General features: G+C 52.1%; 1 protein-coding gene across 2 annotated transcripts; it reads left to right on the forward strand.

Annotated features, from left to right (window-relative positions):
* Positions 1-397: 397 nt before the first annotated feature.
* Positions 398-20,173, forward strand: SMARCD2 (SWI/SNF related, matrix associated, actin dependent regulator of chromatin, subfamily d, member 2). Of its 2 annotated transcripts, none has more exons than XM_059907220.1 (13): positions 398-420; positions 15,334-15,518; positions 15,719-15,761; positions 15,918-16,040; positions 16,803-16,934; positions 17,348-17,443; positions 17,586-17,687; positions 17,843-18,004; positions 18,172-18,269; positions 18,445-18,580; positions 18,736-18,858; positions 18,994-19,095; positions 19,222-20,173. In XM_059907220.1, the coding sequence occupies exons 2-13, from the start codon at positions 15,343-15,345 to the stop codon at positions 19,273-19,275; spliced, it is 1,347 nt and encodes a 448-aa protein (XP_059763203.1). In that variant the 5' UTR covers positions 398-420; positions 15,334-15,342; the 3' UTR covers positions 19,276-20,173. The 2 variants fall into 2 exon arrangements, with proteins under 2 accessions (XP_059763203.1, XP_059763202.1); XM_059907219.1 differs by lacking the exon at positions 398-420 and adding an exon at positions 10,068-10,600.
* Positions 20,174-20,223: the final 50 nt, after the last annotated feature.

The raw sequence follows: 20,223 nt of genomic DNA on the forward strand, positions 1-20,223 counted from the left end.
AAATTCCGGAGTGTGAGGAGGTAAAGCCCACCAGGAGGCCAGACCCCCACAGATTTGACAGGAAAGCCGGGAGAAGACCCCAGCATGAATCCAAGCAAAGAAAACAAGACCTAAGTTCTCACTGAGGGCCGCTCCTCGCAGCTCCAGCCGCTCCTCGCCTCGCCCGCTTCGCTCTCAGGCGCCCGCCACGCGCTCAGACCGTTTGTAGGCACAGCCTGGCGGGGGCGCACGAAGACGCTCCTGGCCGGAGGATTTGCCTGATCTGCCTAGAAACTCATGACGTCTACGCAGAAGCTTAGCGAGGGTTGGCTGAGACAAGCGGGGCGGGCCGGAAGCTAGGACGACAGGAGGGGGTAACGGGGAAGATGAGAGTAGGGAAGCCTGTATCCTGCTTGGCAGAGAGCGCACATTTGACTCAAGGTAATGGCTACTACATTAAAAAAAACGTGAAAACAAAAGGGAAATGGTGGTTGTATCAAATAATGCCTCTGTAAGGAAAACAAGGGGTTGTCGGCACCCCTGTGCCTCTTCGTCTGGTGGTGCGTCCTGAACACGTGAGGCTCCCGCGCGGGAGTGGACTGCCCGCGCGGGAGTGGACTGCCCGCGCGGGAGTGGACTGCCCGCGCGGGAGTGGACTGCCCGCGCGGGAGTGGACTGCCCGCGCAGCCTCTTTCTCGCCTTGGTCCTCCGAGCGGGCTCCGCCGTGGACCTCGGCTGGTGACTCGCATAAAATCCTGCTGGGACTCCACCAGGCTCTTCCTGGGTGGGCTGGGAAAGGGGTTCGGAGGCACGCCCTGACACTGTCTGAAAAGTCTTTTCGGCGCTGCGACCCCCGTTTGTATACCCCGCTCTCCACATAGAAGTAACACGCTTGAGGGAACTAGCGGTTCGGGCCTCACTTCCTACCAAAGGTGTCTGCGCCCTTGCTCCCGCCCAGGGCTTATCAATAAGCTATAAAAATTAAGGTGAGCTTGTAAATCCTCCTTTGTTGCCTCTTTTCACCCCAGGTCCCTTTTCCTTAGCTTCCACGTCTAACGTCTCCCAAGGGTCGTGTCTCAGAAACCTTTCCCTGAGCCCAGATAGGGCCGTTCACATTGGCATCTTTTTGCAGCTTTGGCTCTCCCGTAATCGTTGGTCTGACCGTGAGGCATGGGCTGAGTTTCTTGGTGAAGTGAAACTTGAGGATTTGGGAGGGTTTTTTTAGGAGGGCTGTTATTAGGTGCATCCACTATCTCGTTTAATAGAATTCCCTTCCAGCGAGGAGGCAGTAGTTTTAACCCGATTTCGTGAATGAGGAAACAAGACTTGGAGAGGCCTCACTAATCTTTGTATGGGGGAGGCAGGCCGGGAAATTATTAATGTTGGCAGTTTTGGTGACCAGTATAAGTTTTTTTTTTTTTTTAATTTATTTTTGGCTGCGTTTGGTCTTAGTTGCTGCCTGTGGACTTCCTCTAGTTGCGGCGAGCGGGGGCTACTCTTCGTTTCGGTGCGCGGGCTTCTCATCGCGGTGGCTTCTCTTGCGGAGCACGGGCTCTAGGCACGTGGTCTCAGCAGTTATGGCGCAGGGGCTTAGTTGCTGTGCGGCATGTGGGATCTTCCCGGATCAGGGCTCAAACCCATGTCCCCTGCATTGGCAGGCGGCTTCCTAACCACTGTGCCGCCAGGGAAGTCCTGACCAGTATAAGTCTTAAGAACCTTTTTTTTTTTTTTTTTTCAGCTGCCTGTCTTGTACCCTAGTACCACTGCCTCCTCTCCTTCCATACTGACAGTTTGAGGGAGAATGTTGGATAAAACAGAAGCTTGGGGGCTAAACAAGCCAATGAATCCCTCAAAAATGTCCTACTAGCTTTAAGACTATGGGAAATTTACAGTTTCCTCATCTGTCAACAGGAATGGCATTTAGTTTATTTATATGAAAGTGCCTACCATTGTTTTCTGACACTAAAAATAGGTATGCAGTAAATGGGCATCTGTATTTTCCTCTTCCGATCTCAGAAGGGCCTTTCCTGACTAATCTCTAAAACTGCCAGACTTTATTTTTCTTTATAGCACTTATCCAGTGCTATAGATAAAAATATCCAGTGGTGTTCTGGAACAACTCGAATGGGCGAGCCGTTCTCTTCCCAGCTCTGCATTTAGTGATGTAGGTTGGTTACCTGAAGACCATGGTAGAAGTTTAAAAAAAAATTTTAATTGAAGTGTAGTTGATTTACAATGTTGTGTTAGTTTGCTGGTGTACAGCAAAGTGATTCAGTCATATATATATGTATATTCTTTTTCATGTTCTTTTCCATTATTGTTTACTACAATGGTGGAAGTATTTATATCACTGAAATTGTCAGAGGTTACAAATCAGGGTTTGATTTTGTTCTTCTGAGAACTGGTTGGTAAATATTTACCGGTACACCACTGTATATTTCTTTTTGTTTATCTGTTTATTGTTTTCTCTCTAGAAACTAAGTGTCATGAGGGCATGAGTTTCATGTGTCTTATTTATTGCTGTCACCTTAACACCTAGAACAGTGGCTCACATAGTATGCACTCAATAAATATTTAGTAATTGAGTGAGCTGAGAGTCTGTGAAGAGTGGTGATTTCACACCTTAATTTTCTTTAGGGGAGGCATGGCATAACTCCCAGAGGACTCTTAGCTTTGTGACACCAACCTCCTTTGACTGCTTTTCATTTTCCTTCTGCTTCTCCATCGCTTGTCCCCAAAGGTAGTGGTGAGGATGAGAATTTGGATCTGTCCAGAGAAGACATTATCACCACCCTCTTCCAGGCAACAAGCTGGGTGCATCATCCCCACCCCTGGCATCCTCTATCAGTGGGAGAGAGTGGAGGAGCTATGCTTGTCAGAGACATGCCCTCAACTTATCCCAGCCCCAGACAACTCAAAAGGCCAAAATGGAGATGACCCCTAATACCATTTTTCCAAAAAAGTGTTTCTTTTACCTCTTCATAAAGTTCCCAGCAATTACTATTTTATGGGCTAGTTTTAAAAGGTTTCAGAGATTTCTGGGAAGTTTTAATTGACAGGTTTTTATTTTATTTTCATGGTAATATTTTAAGGAATATTTAATTTGTCTGAAGTCATAGAGTAATTTAAAGACTTTATGAAAATAGTGTATATATCAAAATTTATCAAACTGTGCAATTTAAACATGTAGTTGATTGTCAATCATATTTCAGTAAAGCTGTTTTTTAAGTCTTTATAGAAATATTTAATATTCATAAAATTTTTTCAGTATCAGTAACCAAATTTCAGTTTCATGCTAGAATGTTACCATTTTCAGGAATTTTTTTACCAATTTCTAAATTTGCATATCACTTTAGTATGTTATTTCTAGCAAAATGTATCTGTGATGTGGTTGCTTCTGTTGCTTTACCTGAGTTTTAGCATGTTCACTGTTCTTTGTTTGTTTTTTTGGTCCTTTACAAATTCATTTTCCTGGTTAATGCATATCAAATCTGAGGCTAGTTCATAAGCTCTATCATAGTAACCCCTTTAAGCTGCCCTCATTTCTCTTTTGTGGCTTTCAATGGTTTTGCTCATTTATGTTAACTCTTTCTGTAAAGTGCTACCAAATCAACATCCTAATCACTCCTTGTTAGAAATCAAAATTTCTGCACTTGGCAGGATTTTTTCAGCTGCTTATTTTTTTTTTTCAGGTACTGTTGAATGTCATTTTCTATTTTGTCATATGCTTACATTTTTATTCTTTTTCCAGTTCCTCAATGGCATATCAGCCTTAAATTTCATTTCTTCAATTAAAATTTTAACCTTCAAAATCTTTAAGGCTGTTAGTATAATCCCATGTAATAAAAATAGCTATATCATGTAAAATAGTTTTTTAAAAGTTCTGGTAATTTTATAAAATGGTCACTTAGTGAATGGAATTTTAGCAAATAAGCTTGCTCCAGCTGTCCCATTTCTTTATGTGAATGGTGCTTTCCTAGAGAAGTGGAGAAGGCATTCCTTCAGATGGATAATTGCTTTGGCCCAGGTGGTTCATGACTGTGGGACTGGCTTATAGAGGCAGCAGGTTTGAACCTGACAAAAGCCGGAGAAACCCCAGCTGGAGAGCTATCCTCTTCTGAAGGTGCATCTCTCATTTGACTGCTTTTTTTACTTGGTTTCTTGGCTCCCCAAATCTGCTGCCTCCCTGATCCCTCAAGACTCTCTTTCTCCCTTACCTGCTCTTTATTCGTGGGGCTGGCAATGCCTAACTCAGGGCAACTTGTTCATAGAGGCTAAATGGCTAGTTAGGATCAGTATAGTCTTAACCAGAATCAGGAGAGCGTATAGATTAAGGGTTGAACATCAGGAGTTAGTACTAAGTGAATCAACCTTGGCAGCCCATCAGAGTCAAGGTGAGGATAAGATCTGAGCTAGGGAGTAAACAAAGAAAAATCCAGGAATCCAGGTGGAAGGTCACAAGTCAATATGTTCAAGAGAGTGAGAGTGTAAAGCTCAAGAAAGATTTGGGAGTCAAAGTTAACTACTATGATTAAGCTGGTTTTAACCTTCTGCCCTGATGGGTTAACTCCTGATTGGGACCAACTTGGAACAGAGTTCTAGGGTGAGGAAGCAGAGGTAACGTTTTTCAGAGTTATTTCCTGAGCAGGCACTTTTTTGTGCACTGTCCTGGAGTTCACACTGCAGGGGTGCGTGGTTGGAGAGCCCCAAACAAAAGCCACAGCACAATTATGATGAGTACTCTTACACAGATTTAGACTGAGTGCTATGGAAAACAGAAAAGAGAACAACAAATTGACAATGGCAGTTGGAGGGTGGGGATAGGAAATCACGGAAAATTCCAGAGGCAGTGACATTTGAGTTGGCCTTGAAGAATAAACAGACTCTTGCATAGCAGAGAACTGGGGAAGAACACTTACTCATTTAATAAATATGTATTGAGTACTTAACTTTGTGCCAGGTATAGTTCCAGGCAGTGGGGACACAGCAGCGAACAAAGTCCCAGCCTTCAAGGAGCTGACATTCTAGTGACATCATAGGCAGAAGAACCACAGCATGAAAGGTATGTTCAGGGAAGGGCAAGTTCAGTGTGGCTTGATGGTAGAATACATGGGACGTTGGTGGAAAATAAAGCTAGAGAGGTAGGAGGAGGACAGAGAATAAAGAGCCAACTATGCCATGTTTAGATATAGACTCTTCTGGAAGCCATTGGCTTTTAACATTTTAGAAACCCTTTAGGAACCCTTTCTGCGAAAGGAATCATGCAAGGTCACTCAACATAAAAAGCAAAAAAAAGTAGAGCTCCTTGTCTGAAGCAGGGATATGGAAGGTGGGGTGCGGGGAGGTCAAGCAAGGGAGGAACTCCTAGCTCTGCCCTCTCACCTCATTCTCAGCTCTCCACAAGAGCTCTGAGAAACCCGAAGGACCACAGTGGGTTTAAAGCCCACTAGTGAAGGTGATGGAGGGCACACGAATATGAGAAAATGGAGAGATGTGATCAGATTTGCTATCTTGAGATAAAATTGGGAGGGGGAATGGGGTAGAATGGCCTATTAGCAGAGAAACCGTGGCAGAGGGAGGTTATGGAAGAGGTGCTGAGTTCCTGACCTAAGATGGGTAGGATGGATCCAAGAGAGATTTAGGAGGTAAAACCAATAGAACTTGGTGACTAAGACTGAGCAGGAGTAAGAGAGGGAAGAGTAAAAGATGATTTCAAGAATGAAGGTCCTTAAGGCTTCCTCTATTCTCTTTGCTTTTGGTTGCAGGCGCCTTGGGCATCTGTTTGGGTCACTCCACCTTCTTTGGCTCTCAGCTGCCTACAAGACCAGTTTGAACGTCTCAGCAAGGCAGCGTTGGCCCTTCGCCATGTTTTCATGCCCTTAATCAAGATAGACACAGGGGAGGAGACTGAGAGGGAGGACAATGAGATACTGATTTTGGACAGATGTGTTTAAATGACCTAGGGAGCATCTAGCAGGGAGTTGGAGATATGGATCTGAAGGTCAGGAGAGAGGTGGGAGTTGGAGTTAGAGATTTAGGGTCATCAGAAAATAGACAGTAATTGAAAGGATGGGAGTAGATGAGTATGTCTGGGTAGGTCATGTATACAGAAAAGAGCTAAAGATAGAATGTCAGAGGACAAGCACATTTAGGGACCAGAAGAAGAGTGAGGATAAGTCAGAGATCCCAGGGGAGACCCTTATCTTTCCTCTGTTTTTCCATTCTACCAGCAGCTCTGGGGCCAAATTCCAGAGCTAGGAGGTCACCTCTGGGAGGGTCTGAGAAGTGACCAGGAAGAGGACTCTGAGACCACAGTGCCACACGTAGGTCTCTGAATGCATCGTAACCCTCTTCCTTGCATGGGGGGAGAACAAATGGTAGAATCAAGCCCCAGACCTTGGCTCCAGAGAGTCCAGGAGTGTCACCTGGGCTCTAGGCCTAAAGCCCACATCTTGAATCCTGGTATCTGCTCCCACTATTGGAAGTCTGTGCTTCAGGAGTTTTACCTGCTAGACTGTGTTGACTGTGAAAATATGTGTGTTGAGAACCATGACCTCAATTGGGCACACAGAAGAGGAGCTTTCTGACTTACACTTGATAATCCAGCAAAATTGATTCTGATTCTCTTCACCCTGTACTGCTTCATGCCCTTGAGTCTTACACTGTTTTCTTTACCTAACTCATTCATAACCTCTTTTGCATAACCTCCTTCAAGAAGTCTTTACTAATCCCTTTCCCCCACTAAAGGCCTCCTCTGTTTTCCCAGGGTACCTTGTGAATACCTTTATCTTAGCAGTTGTCACATGGAGAAATGATCTATTTATGCATTTATCTTCTTTGCTAGAACATGTCAGGGACTGGCACATGGAAGGTGTTCAATAAAGGCTTCTCAAATGGCAACTACAGCATCTGCTGCTTTACTATCCAGCCCTTCTGCTGCTCTGACTGGGCAGTGCCCCAGGCCTGCCTCCCCACCACATCCACATGGGAGATGGATGCGTCAGCTGCCTGGACGCTCCAGGGGGGACAGACCCCTCATACAGCCCCAGAATGCTGCCATCGTGATAAATTTTTCCCACCATGACCTGACTACCACATTGTTTCTCCTGTAATTCCAACCTCCTGAGGGCCACCACACTGAGGAGTGATCCTTTGCCTGCTTGCTCTAGGGCCATCTTGCTCCAAGGGCCTTTCTCTTGTGAACCCTTATGGGGCTATTTTGCCCACCAGACAGCTGAGCAAGGAACCATAGAGCCCATGCTGGGGATTATCCCTTTGGCTCTGGTTGTATTAAATACTTTACTATTAAACACTTTATTACATTAAATACTTCAGTTCCATTCAGTCTCTGGGCATCTGTAGATACAACAGGGTCCAGAGGTTATTGGAAAGTCCTTCTTTTGAGACCATAGAAGATCTCAGAATGAAATTCTGAAAAGTGGTCACTGAGCAGAATAAGTATCAAGGGAAGAAGGGAGGAAGAGAAAAAGGCATTCCAAGTTGAAAGAACAAAGGCATGGGAATGCTGCCTCCATGACTGCAAGTCATGTAATAGGCTGTACCATTAGGTCCTACGAGGGTGGCAGTGGAAATGGCCTCCCCTCCCCACATCTCTATCTTTTCTTCAGTGTTAACCTAGTGCTCTCTTTTCACAAGGTTCTGAATTGTCTCAAAGTGAGATATCAGATCCATTCATCTACTGGGTGACCACCAATCGTATCTCCTTCTTCAAATCAAAGTGCTCCAGGAAACATTTTCCGATTAATCGGGCCCTACCAATCAACCTCCCTCTGAGTCCCTGTGGCACTTGCTTTTCAGTTTGAACACTGTTTCTTTGCAAGTAATAACAGACCAGAGGTAATAGAGGAATAACAGTTACCAACAAGAAGTCATATATAGTGGGTAAGTGCCTGGATTGTGGATTCTCAAGCCAGATCAGAACCAGGTTTGAATCCCAGCACCATCACAGTAAGAGCAGGCAAGGAACTGAATCTCTCTGCCTTGATTTCTAAAATAGAGGTAAAAGTAGTATGTACCTTATATGCATTGTGAGGATGAAATGAGATAATATGTGTAGTAAATGCTTAATAAATGTTAGCTCTTCTCTGCCTGCTGTCTAGGAAATCTTTAACCTCTACCATGTCTTAGGTATCTGTTTTCCCCCTAACACCTTGAGGATATTTTTTCATTGCAATTAGCTCATTGCTGACATTGTTTATCATTTTATCTCACTATACTTAAAGATCATTCACTTGTTTACACATGTAAGGAGGGTTGTGTCAGAATTACCTGGGAGGTCTTTTTTTAAATACAACACTGGGAGCCAATGGTTTGTGTGTGTGTGTGTGTGTGTGTGTGTGTGTGTACGTAGGGGGGTGGCTTGGCAGGGATATTTTGGAATAGCTCCCCAGGAGATTCACACTTACTACTTCCTCTGGAATTACTGTTGCCCTAGCAGCTTGAAAGTCCTGAAATGGACATTAACTGCATTGTCAAGAATTCTTTACCCACTTTGCAGTGGTGGGGAGGGGCCTTGATTCAATGACTAGAACAATTCCAGTGGTCTGTTTTCAGACTGGCAGGTAACCCACTTTTAGGGAGAAAGAGAAGAGGGATCTCTGAGAAGACCAAGAGGCAGGAAAGCAGCAGCAGCAGCAATAGCAGGGTTTATCACTGGAGGATAAAGATACCAGGAAGTACAGATGAACAGAACTAACTAAAAAGGGTTGCACTCTAAACAGGATCTGAGGTGCTATGGTGCAACACTTGGTTGGGGATGAAAACATAAAGCAGAGAATTTGTATAATGAAGAAGTCGATCTTGGATAGTCAAAAGTGTAGTCTGAGTAACAACAGCATTGCTTGGGAGCTCGTTAGGAATGCAGAATCTTGATCTCTACCACAGAACCCAGGCCTACTGGATCATAATCTGCATTTTAAACAAAAGCCCCAGGTGTTTCTTATGCTCCTTAAGAGTTGAAGAAGCACTGGTCTGTATCATGGGGAGAAAAATCACAGAACATCTGGCACAGCTGAAGCACTTTATTCTGAGTACCTCTGACACAGGGCTGATTTCTGAAAAGGTACTGAATTTTTGAAAAGTGCTATAAATCCTGGAGAAGGATCTTATTTAACTGAGGGAGGCTTCTCATAATGCAAAATTCCTTTGCCTAGAAACATTTCCTGTGGAGTAATGTACTAGGCTTCCTTAAAGTGAGGCAGAGGCACATTCAAAATATGCGATAAGAACTCGGCGCTTGGCCAATTCAGCCCTTCACACAGCTGGATCAGGTCTGGGGCAGCCAAGTCCCTTGGCAGCTCTGAGCCACCAGGATGGGCTTTTTTTTTTTTTTTTTTTTTGGCTGTGTTGGGTCTTCGTTGCTGCGCGCAGGCTTTCTCTAATTGCAGCGAGCAGGGGCTATTCTTTGTTGCGGTGCACGGGCTTCTCATTGTGGTGGCTTCTCTTGTTGCGGAGCACGGGCTCTAGGTGCATAGGCTTCAGTAGTTGTGGCACACGGGCTCAGCAGTTGTGGCGCGAGGGCTCTAGAGCACAGGAGTTGTGGCGCACGGGCTTAGTTGCTCCGCGGCATGTGGGATCTTCCCGGACCAGGGCTCGAACCCGCGTCCCCTGCCTTGGCGGTCAGATTCTTAACCACTGCGCCCCCAGGGAAGTTCCCAGGATGGGCTTTTAAAGAAAGTCAAGTTGGCAGCTGTTCTGCTGGAGAGAGCAGCTGTAAGTTGTCTTTAATGCTGAAAACGTAGAAAGTATGTCTGATAGAAGTATTTTCAGGGAGCGTGGCCGTGTACCCCGGTGACTCGGCTGCACGAGGGAGAAAGCATCAACTTCTCTTTCACTGTAGAGGCCCTTCTGACCTTTGACCTCTGACCCCGCCCCGCTTTTCCGTGCGCAGCTTCCGCCCCCGCCCCTCCGATGGAGGGCCGGCACAAGGGGTGTGGGCGGGGCTCCGGGAGGGCCGGCGGTTAGGGGTGGTGCCTGTTGGGGGCGGGTCTCGCGAGGGGCGGGATTTGAGGAGGCATCCTCGCACTGGGCGGCTGGGTATAGGCGGGGCTTAGTGCTGGGCTGGATTAGGCGGGGCAGGGGGTTAGTTGCCGCCTCTGCGTAACTGGACACTGGCGGCCAAACCTCCGGAGGCCGGGGGAGGCAAGCGGGCCCGTAGCACATCCCGGATCCGGAGTTTCCCGGGCAGGACCGGAATCAGGATCGGCCCTGCCCCAAACTGGGTTTGTGAGGAACTCGCGAACTTGGATTAGGAAATCCCGGAATCCGGATCAACAAACCCTAGAACCCGGAATTTAGAGCGGAAAGTCCCGGAGCACGGAGCGCGGAGCGAACTCAGCGCGAAGCCCGGAGTCCGGATCGAGACACCGCCGGACGGGACGGAGCGATGTCGGGCCGTGGCGCGGGCGGGTTCCCGCTGCCCCCGCTGAGCCCTGGCGGCGGCGCCGTTGCCGCGGCCCTGGGAGCTCCGCCTCCGCCAGCAGGACCCGGCATGCTGCCCGGACCGGCGCTCAGGGGGCCCGGGCCGGCTGGAGGCGTGGGGGGCCCCGGGGCCGCCGCCTTCCGCCCCATGGGCCCCGCGGGCCCTGCGGCGCAGTTCCAGGTGAGGAGGGCGGATGGGCGGGCGGCGCCGCGAGCACGCCCGGGGCAGGGGGCGAAGGGGGCCTCGAGTGAGGGCCCTGGGGCAGCCTCCTGTACAGACGGCATAGGGGCTCTGCATGCGGATTTCACGGGGCACGGTGGGGGGCAAGGCCAGGGACCCTCGGGCTCGGCTAGGTGGTGGTGGAGGAGTTGGGGGAGAAGGTAAGAGCGCCTCTGGGGTGTAGGGTTTGAAGCAGTTGGGAGGGTCGGGGTTCTTCCTTAGAACAGGGATTCTGAGCAACTGAGAGATGGAGGCGTTGTTGGACCTAGTGAGTTGTGGGCGGGTGGGATGAGAAGTCTAGTGTAGATTATCGGGTAAGGGGTCCTGGGAAGTGATGAGAAAGTTTTGGAAAAGGACCCTCACTGAGAAAGCAGGTTACCCTGCATTGGTCTTGGTCCTACTCCAAGTCTGCTCTGTTTTTTTTTCTACTTGGGAACTGGCAGAGTTCTAGCGTGTCTGAGATGGCTCCCAGCTGCTAAGGAGGAGGAAGAAGGGCCTGGCTTCCCACGGCCACCGGAGGCAGAAGATAAGAGATTCCAGCCTGTGCAGGGGTAGTCTACTCCTGGGTCAGGCCCAGGGGCCTTCACACAGGGATGACTCTGGGTTAGACCAGAGAGGGTGGTGGACAAGCCTGAGGAAGGAGGAAAGCCCAGCCCATTCTGGACAGACTTTCTTTATGGCTTTCTGCCTGGTGTCATAGTGTCCAGGAGTTGATCAGTCTGGAGGAGCAGAGAGGCTCCACTGAGCACCGCTGGTCTGCGGCTGGAGGAGCCTGCAGAGAGTTGCTTCAAAGGGTTCTGTCTTTTTTGGCTTTGCAGAGGGGCTTCTCGGGTTGCAGCTTCAAAAGCCATTGAGAGGCAGAGACTCCGTCCTTGGGGTCAGTGTGTGAGGAACTCAGCCTGACACTGGGGGGCTGGGGCTTATCAGTCCCCAAGTTCATTGTTTCTGGTCGCCCCCAGAATGCTTGGGAATTGCGCCCATCCTTTTTCCCACCACCCTCTCCACTTTTTTTTTTTTTTGGCTGCGTTGCGTCTTCATTGCTGCTTGCAGGCTTTCTCTAGTTGTGGCGAGCGGGGTCTACTCTTCGTTGCAGTGCGCGGGCTTCTCACTGCATTGGCTTCTCTTGTTGCGGAGCGTGGGCTCTAGTGCAGGCTTCAGTAGTTGTGGCACGCGGGCTCAGTAGTTGTGGCGCACGGGCTTAGTTGCTCCGCGGCATGTGGGATCCTCCCGGACCAGGGCTCGAACCCGTGTCCCTTGCATTGGCAGGCGGATTCCCAACCACTGCGCCACCAGGGAAGTCCCCCCCCCCCATTTTTAATTAGTCTTTAGGTTCTAACAATGCCATATCCCAATCCGTGTGCCCCAGCATTTGACACTGGCTTCTTGCTAATCTCTCAAGGCAGCTTGGAGATTCTCATGTCTCCTCTACCTCACGTGCCCAGGTAGAGGTCCCCCAAATGGATCCTCATAGAGTAGGGGACACATATCCCCCCAGGAGCCCTGGGCCCTCACTTTGTAAAGAGATGCTTCATTTGGGGGCAGTGATTTTTCCCTCTTACCCCTCATTCTCCCTCCTCCCTGTGAAGAAAACCAAGGTCTGAGTATTGACAGGGACAGATCTGGTCCCAAAGACTCCAGCTGGGATTCATCTTTCCCATCTTGCTCTCCCCCTTGGGGAGATTCATGGGCCCAGGGTGTCACTGAGGGATCCCTGCATCTGTCATTCTGGCTCTTGGGCGAGTTAGCTGAGTAGCCTCCCTGTGGGCCATTGGCCTGGGAAGGATCTAAGGACCCGATAGGAGCCTCTCTAGTTTCCTCAGCTTGCAGCCCATGGGAAATGTGGCCTGGGGAAAGCCCCTGAGAGGATGGATTCCACAGTGATTTGTAGGGAGTGGCCTTGGGCCGGTGGCAAGGCTGAGCTGGCTGTCTGGGTAGCCCCAGGCTTCTAGGAGTGGGGACCTTGGGGAAGGCACTGAGCCTCTGCTTGCCATCCAGCTTCTCAGGGTCTCCTCCTCCTCTTCCCGGGGATGGGGTTGGGGGGGCCGGCAGTAGAGGTAGATGCCGGGGTCGGGGGCAGTTCACTTTGGCTGAGTTTGAGGAGGATCCTGCTTGGCCTCTTTCCAAGTCCAGTTATGTGACTTCCGGAGAAGGGATTTTAGATCTGAGGAGCGGGGGTGCTTCTCTATTAGGGTGCATGAGGTGAGCTGGAGGAGCAAGGCTCTCAGGCCCAAGGGGGGCAAATAGGGGAGCCTACTGATAGAAGGGAAGCGATGACCCACCTTCTTACAGTGTCACAGTCTACTAAGGAGCTTAAAGAAAACAAAAAATGAAAAAAAAAAAACCCCAAAAACACAGATTGCTGGGTTCACGCCAGAGAGTTCAAGATGTTTTCTATGTATGCAGGGGTATGTGCTCTTCTCCTCGGTCCTTAGGCCCAGCCACCAGGAGCGCCAGGGCCCCAGGCGCTGAGCCGGGCGAGCGTGCTCTCTGGAGGTGGCAGCATCAGGCCTGGCCTCCCGCCCCTGCTGTCCCCGGTGGTGGAGCCAGAGTCCAGCTGAGGACGTGGGCTGCTGCCGGGCTGAGGGAGAGCAGGTTACTGCCCGCTCCCGAGGCTCAGGGCACCGAGCCAGGCCTCCCTGGCTAGCCCTACTGCAGGAAGGGGGTCAGGGAGCCCAAGAGTTCAGGGCTCTGTTCTTTTCTTTAACTCTTGGGCTGTTTTTTTAGAAGAGGAGGAGTTACTGGTGCTTCAGAGCCCAGGTGTGGAGCTTGGCCAGGCCGAGCTGGGACTAAATGAACTGCACGCAGCCTTTCCCTGGGCCCCTTCCCCCTCGGGAGAGGCCTGGGGCCCTGGGCGAGCTGGGGGCCCTCGCCCGGGAAGAGTCTGGAGCAGCGTCTGGGAGGGGCCTCTTCCAGGCCCTGCCTGTGCCGCCTGCTCCGGGGACTTCCTGTTCCGGGAGCACCTGCCTCAGCGGGGTGCGTGTTGCCGAGGAGGTTCTGCGGGCGCCCTAGTGAAGAGGCCCCGGCTCCCACTCTGCAGGTCCCCCGCCTCAGTTGTTCCTCCCCTTCGGCTCGGGCGCTGGTGGGAAAAACTCGAATCTAGGGTGCGTGGGGCTGGGCTCTCAGCTGTGGCCACCCTGAGTTGTTTCTATCATCTCTAGCTGTGGCTCATTAAGGCAGAGAAGCAGGCTGTCTGCCTCTCAACAGCTCAGATGCCCCTCCTCCTGATGAGGAGAGACTTGTGGCAGGACTCCAGAGGTCCCAGACAGAGCCCCCCACGTTGAACTCCATCCTCCCAAACGCTTCCTCCCCGCCCCACTCCTTTCCCCTTCCCCCCAACTCTGGGTCACGTTTCTGTCCATCTCTGCATCTGGTCAAGAATCTGACCCTCCTTGGTGAGAACATGGGTTGAGTGCTGGTTGAAGAGGTGGAGCAGGAGTCTCCTGATGCTGGCGGGGTTGGGGGGGGGCGGGGGTCCTTTGATTTGGTGCGGAGTCCCCACCCAGCCTGGCTTGGTTGGCTGGTCCTGGCGGTTGCATAATCTGGGCCCTGGGGCCAGGCCTGTGAAGCTGCCAGGGACAGTGTGTACGAGGCAGAGCTGCCAAACAGGCCTTGCAGGCAGCAGCCTCGGGGAAGGGGCGGGGGTTCCTCCCCGAGGGGCTCCACAGAGATGCTGGGCAGCCTGACCTCGGTGGGAAATCCTTCCGCAGGCTTCTAAAGAAGCCGCCTCTCATTCAGATTCCTCTGCTGATCCTAAGACTTCGATCCTTGCATCCCAGGATAATCTTACCTCCCTTCTCCAGCTTGGCATTGCCAAGCCAGCCCTAGCCACCAGGTGGTGCGTGGACCACGCGCAGAGGCCAGGTGCCAGTTGCTCTCTCTCCCGCAGGAGCCACAGCTTCCCCTTCGGGGTCTTCTGGCATAGGAGTTGGGGGCTGGGCAGTGGGGAGGTGAGAGAAGGGTCCAGTTGTGGTTGTGAGTAGGGGCCATATGGCGACCAGATGGTCTCTGTACTCCGCCTGAGGCCCCCCCGCCACCGGTCGGGACAGGCTCCACACCATCCTGTTGCAGCTTGCTCACCTGGGGCTCCACTGCCTGATGGGCTTGCCAGCCTGTTGGACTGCCTTTCTCCTCTTAGTCACACCACCAGGCTGGCGACAGGGGATGGGTGTTGCGGCTGTGACCCGTCAGCCTGCTCCTATCACACTACACCCAGCTCCTGGCTACGATACTGCCCCCAGGCTTCTCCCTCAAGCTGGGGGAAGGAGAGGATGGGAGTGCTTGGTGGGACCGTCTGAGAGCCTCAGGAGTGCCTTGAAGCTGGCTGGTCCCAGGGAGCAGGGGCACAGTGTGCTAGGGCCGGAAGGTGGTTGGAGTGGCGATGGGCCCTGAAAAACTCCCCCAGGCCCTTCTTCTCTCTGCAGGCAGGATTCTCCTCCCACCCCTGGGCTCTGCAGGCCTCATTCGCTGGCACGGCTGCCAGGGCGGTTGAAGGGGGCGGGGCAGGTGTGGTTTACACTTCTGCTCTCAGGCGCCTGCTCCCCTTTGTTCTTGGCACTCCTGCCCGGGCTCCGCGGGCTCTGCCATGTGCTGCTCAGGGCTGGACCTGGCTGAGCAGAGGGATGGAGGGAATGGGTTATGGGCCCCAAAGGGCCCCACCGCTGACCTGTGCATCTCCGTTGGCTCACTCCCCCCAGAGGCCTGGCATGTCACCAGGGAGCCGGATGCCCATGGCTGGCTTGCAGGTGGGACCCCCTGCCGGCTCCCCATTTGGCTCAGCTGCTCCACTTCGACCTGGCATGCCACCCACCATGATGGACCCATTCCGAAAACGCCTGCTTGTGCCCCAGGCCCAGCCCCCGATGCCTGCCCAGCGCCGGGGGTAAGACTGTCCTGTTTCTCCCACCCCATCTAGTGCAGCTCTAGTGGTAACAGATGGTTTCCTTCTGTCCTAAGAGCTTCGATGATTGAGGAAGACTCCCAGGTCTCCTGGGGGAAGGTCCTGGGGACTGGAGAGGTAGATGGTGGGTGGGGGAGGTACGTTGGACCAGTGACCTCTTAAGTGGGTTTCTGTCCTCCCAGGTTAAAGAGGAGGAAGATGGCAGATAAAGTTCTACCTCAGCGAGTGAGTATGTTGGGAGGGGGCCTAGGAGGCTCACCCAAGGGCTGGTTGGCTGGGGTTGGGGTCAGTCTCCCCTAACCCTGGGGTGAGGGAGGAATGGAGGAAGGAGCCAGAGCTGCAGCTGAAACAAGGTGATGAACCCCTTCTCCCTTCCTCCAGATTCGGGAGCTTGTCCCAGAGTCTCAGGCGTACATGGATCTCTTGGCTTTTGAGCGGAAGCTGGACCAGACCATTGCTCGAAAGCGGATGGAGATCCAGGAGGCCATCAAAAAGCCTCTGACGGTGTGTGCAGTCCCGGCTACTTCTGGGCCTTGCCAGGCTTCTCTGCCTCTCCCTGGCCTTGTTTTCCAGGGGCCACGTGAGGGTCTGTGATGGGCTAGAGCAGGAGTTTTCACATTGTAGGACACAGCCCATTGAGCATGAACTCAATTTAGTGTGGTGGGGCCAGCACGTTCTTAATGAAATAGAACATAGTAGAAATTATACTAATTCTTCACAGTAGTAAAGGACTTAACGACATTTTTATTTCATGTATTTATGTGTGCAGATCCTGGATCATGATTTAAAATGTAAATATTGTAGATCGTGGTCAGAAGTTTGAAAGGCAGAACTACAGGGTAGATGAGGATAGTTCCTGTCTTCTTCCCCATCCCTGGAGAAGCTTTATCTAGAACAGCCTCTTGAATGGTGAAGCCTTTCCAGGAGATGATATTCTGGGACCATCATGGGTGTTTGAGTTTCATTTAAAATATGAGCCAGAGGCTTCTGGTTTGCCTGATAGCACCCCCTCTGTACCTCTGTCACACCACTGATCCCCCTGTGTTGGAACTGTTGGTAGTGCATCTGTCTCCCCTATGAAATTGTGAGTCCTCTGAAGGCCAGGACTGAAATTTCCTCTCCTGATTCCCAGTGCCTAACCAGGGGCCTGGCCCACAGTCACTGCTCTGTATTGACGTTGAATGAGTTCAGACGGGAAGATTGGGTAGCAGTGTTTTCCAACACACTGGTCCCCCTCTAGCTAACCGGTCGTCTTTCTCTCTTTAGCAAAAACGAAAGCTGCGGATCTATATTTCTAATACGTTCAGCCCCAGCAAGGCAGAAGGTGATAGTGCAGGAACCGCAGGGGACAAGGTGGCTTCCTGGGAACTCCGAGTCGAGGGAAAACTGCTGGATGACGTGAGTTGGGGAAGGAGGTGTCTGGAAGGGAGGTGGCCTGTGCGGGCCAGACACTCGGGCGCTTCCGGGGACATCCTGCATGAGGGAGAGGGCACTGCTCACAGTTCACGCTTTGCACAGCTCTGAGCCAGCACCAGGTGGGAGATTTGTACGGTTATTACAACACTCTTCCTGCAGATGGCAGTAAAGTGTCCCGAGGAAGGGGTGCCCCTTTCTAATTGGCTGACAGTGGGGCTGCGTAGAGCCCCTTCCCTGTCTCAAGTCTCTCACTTTTCCCGGCTTCCTTCAGGGCCCAAGAATCCTCAGTACCCTGAGCTTCAGGGCTGAAACAATATTCCTCTGTTTGGGGCTTAGTGTAGCTTAGGCTTGAGCACTCAGCAGCACGCCTATCTCACACCCCTTTGCATCCCCAGCCTAGTAAACAGAAGAGGAAGTTTTCTTCATTCTTTAAGAGCCTCGTCATTGAGCTGGACAAGGAACTGTACGGGCCTGACAACCACCTGGTGGAGGTGAGAGTGGGCCTGGGGTTCAGGAACACAGGGTGACGTGCCAGGTGGCCAGAGAAATGGCCTTAGTCCCCTTGCAGGGCCAGGGGTGTATGTTCATGCCCACCCCCTTGGTGATGAGCTCTGCTCCCCTCCCCCCTGCCAGTGGCACCGGATGCCCACCACCCAGGAGACAGATGGCTTCCAGGTGAAACGGCCCGGAGACCTCAACGTCAAGTGCACCCTCCTGCTCATGCTGGATCATCAGGTGACAAGTGCCCTGGGGCCACGTTTGGGGTCACAGGGACTCTCCTCTGGGGCATCGGGGCAGGTCCCTGTTGTAAAGCCTGTCCCTGTCCCTGTCCTATTCTGCTTTTTTTTTTCACAAGAACCCCTCCTCTGACTCCCCTCTGTCCATCCCAGCCTCCCCAGTACAAGTTGGACCCCCGACTGGCGAGGCTGCTGGGGGTGCACACACAGACGAGGGCTGCCATCATGCAGGCCCTGTGGCTCTACATCAAACACAACCAGCTGCAGGACGGCCATGAGCGGGAGTACATCAACTGCAACCGGTACTTCCGCCAGGTTAGCTGGGACACCGTCCCCCCTCTAGTCTCGCAGCCCCCGTCTTGCCTGCGCCTCCAGAGCTCCACTGGGCTAGTTCTCAGCCACGTTCTTCACACCGCCCCTGGGATGGTCCACTTCCCCGTGTGCCCACAGAGGCATCACCAACCCTCTGGTGCTCTCTCTAGATCTTCAGTTGTGGCCGACTCCGTTTCTCTGAGATTCCCATGAAGCTAGCCGGGTTGCTGCAGCATCCAGACCCCATTGTCATCAACCATGTCATTAGGTAAATGGGAAGAGGGGGAGGAAGGCTTCTCTAAGAGCAGTTTACCTCTGGCTTGAATTAAAGCCAGAGAGAAGCAGCAGGTTTGGTTTCCTGCTCCCCGAGCGTGTGCAGTTTGGCCCAGGTGGATGGGGTGGAGCTGTGTGCTCACGCTTTCCCTCCCCTGTGCTGTGTGTAGCGTGGACCCTAACGACCAGAAGAAGACAGCCTGTTACGACATTGACGTGGAGGTGGATGACCCGCTCAAGGCCCAGATGAGCAATTTTCTGGCCTCCACCACCAATCAGCAGGAGATCGCCTCTCTTGATGTCAAGGTGGGCCCCTACCCTCACAACCTCCTCTGGGGCCCACAGTGAGGCCAGGCAGGCTCTCGGGCATTTCCATACTTGTGGCACCTTGGGATGGGATCCGAGTCCTTTGGGATTAGGGCTGGAAACAGCCAGTCTGACACATGTACCCCTTTTCCCAGATCCATGAGACCATTGAGTCCATCAACCAGCTGAAGACCCAGAGGGATTTCATGCTCAGTTTTAGCACTGACCCCCAGGACTTCATCCAGGAATGGCTCCGTTCCCAGCGCCGGGACCTCAAGGTGTGCTCCTTTTTCCTGAGGTTGATCCCATGTTAAGCTCTGGGTGGTTGTGCCCCCATCACTATTCTTCCGGTTCCGGGGGCTGATAGGTCAGGGGTAGGAATCATGTTCAGCTTTCCTCCTGGCTCTTTGCAGATCATCACTGATGTGATTGGGAATCCTGAGGAGGAGAGACGAGCTGCTTTCTACCACCAGCCCTGGGCCCAGGAAGCAGTGGGGAGGCACATCTTTGCCAAGGTGAGGCGGCTCCGCCCCGTCTGCCCGCCTGTGGTTGAGCTGGACTGCACACCAGAGGGGAGGGTGAGCTGCTCACAAGCGCAGGCGGGCACACAGGCCTGAGCTGCCCGTCTCTCCCTCCTCCAGGTGCAGCAGCGAAGGCAGGAACTGGAACAGGTGCTGGGAATCCGCCTGACCTAACTGCTCAGGGATCCCTTCCTTTCTTCCCAGCCCTGGAGCCACCCCCTCCTCAGCCTGGAAGGGGACCGCCCTCTGGGGCACAGACACGTAGGATAAGGAGGGGGTGAGGGGTGTCTCCTGTCACCCTCTGCTCCCCAGCTTTAGTTTCATAAGTGTAGTGATAGGATTCCTTGTTGCTTGGTCCCAAAGCCTTATTACTTACACGTTGGCTTTAATCGGATTCACAGCAGAGGCCTCCTCTGCCCCCTGCAGGCAGGCCCAAGTAGGACCTGGAGGCTGTGCTTTGACATGGTAACCGAGACCTTTCAGAACCAAAGGCCCCTGGCTTTGCTTGTTTACAGACCCCCTTGGGGCGAGTGTCAGCGCTGGCTCTGAGGAGCTGGGCGAGGAAGAGGGGCACAGCTCACACTCTTCCTAGCCTTTCCAAACCAAAGTTCTTTGCCATTCCTACCAGCCCAGCCTTGCTGCTGGTTTTTTTTCCTTTCTTGGGTATTTGCACTATTCGTGGAGCAGGTTTTTCTATGCGGGAGCCACTTTTTTTTGTACAGGGGTAAGCTGGGGTTTTTCAGGGAGCCCTACGTGGTGTCTCCTTCCTTATTTTCTTTTCTCAATCTATGCAAGCGGCTCTGGCCGCCATCATCTCCTGAGAGGCCAGAGGGCTGCCACCCCAGCTCTTGGGCCTGGGGGTAACGCCTCCTAGAGGGAGGGCACACTAGTTCTCTGGCGGGGCCTGAGGCAGGGGTGTGTGTGGGCAGGGGTAGGTGCAGGGGAGAGATGGCGGGGACTATTGTTGCCCTTTGGAGCTTGGTAAGGAGGGTGGGCCTAGGGCTTGGCAAGTGCCACTTCTGGCAGGTTTGGAAATTTCCAAATAAATCTTTGTTTATTGGTGGTACCCAGACCTGGTGACTGAACAGTGCGGCCACTCATTAACAGACTCAAGTCCTCAAG

Source organism: Balaenoptera ricei, chromosome 20 (genome assembly GCF_028023285.1).
Source record: "Balaenoptera ricei isolate mBalRic1 chromosome 20, mBalRic1.hap2, whole genome shotgun sequence".
NCBI classification, from domain to species: Eukaryota; Metazoa; Chordata; class Mammalia; order Artiodactyla; family Balaenopteridae; genus Balaenoptera; species Balaenoptera ricei.

Coding starts and splice junctions, on each gene's coding strand:
- SMARCD2 (XM_059907219.1), top strand. CDS start 10,385: ATGTCGGGCCGTGGCGCGGGCGGGTTCCCGCTGCCCCCGCTGAGCCCT. Junction 15,519..15,718: donor ATGCCTGCCCAGCGCCGGGG/GTAAGACTGTCC, acceptor CTGTCCTCCCAG/GTTAAAGAGGAGGAAGATGG. Junction 19,096..19,221: donor GGAGGCACATCTTTGCCAAG/GTGAGGCGGCTC, acceptor TCCCTCCTCCAG/GTGCAGCAGCGAAGGCAGGA.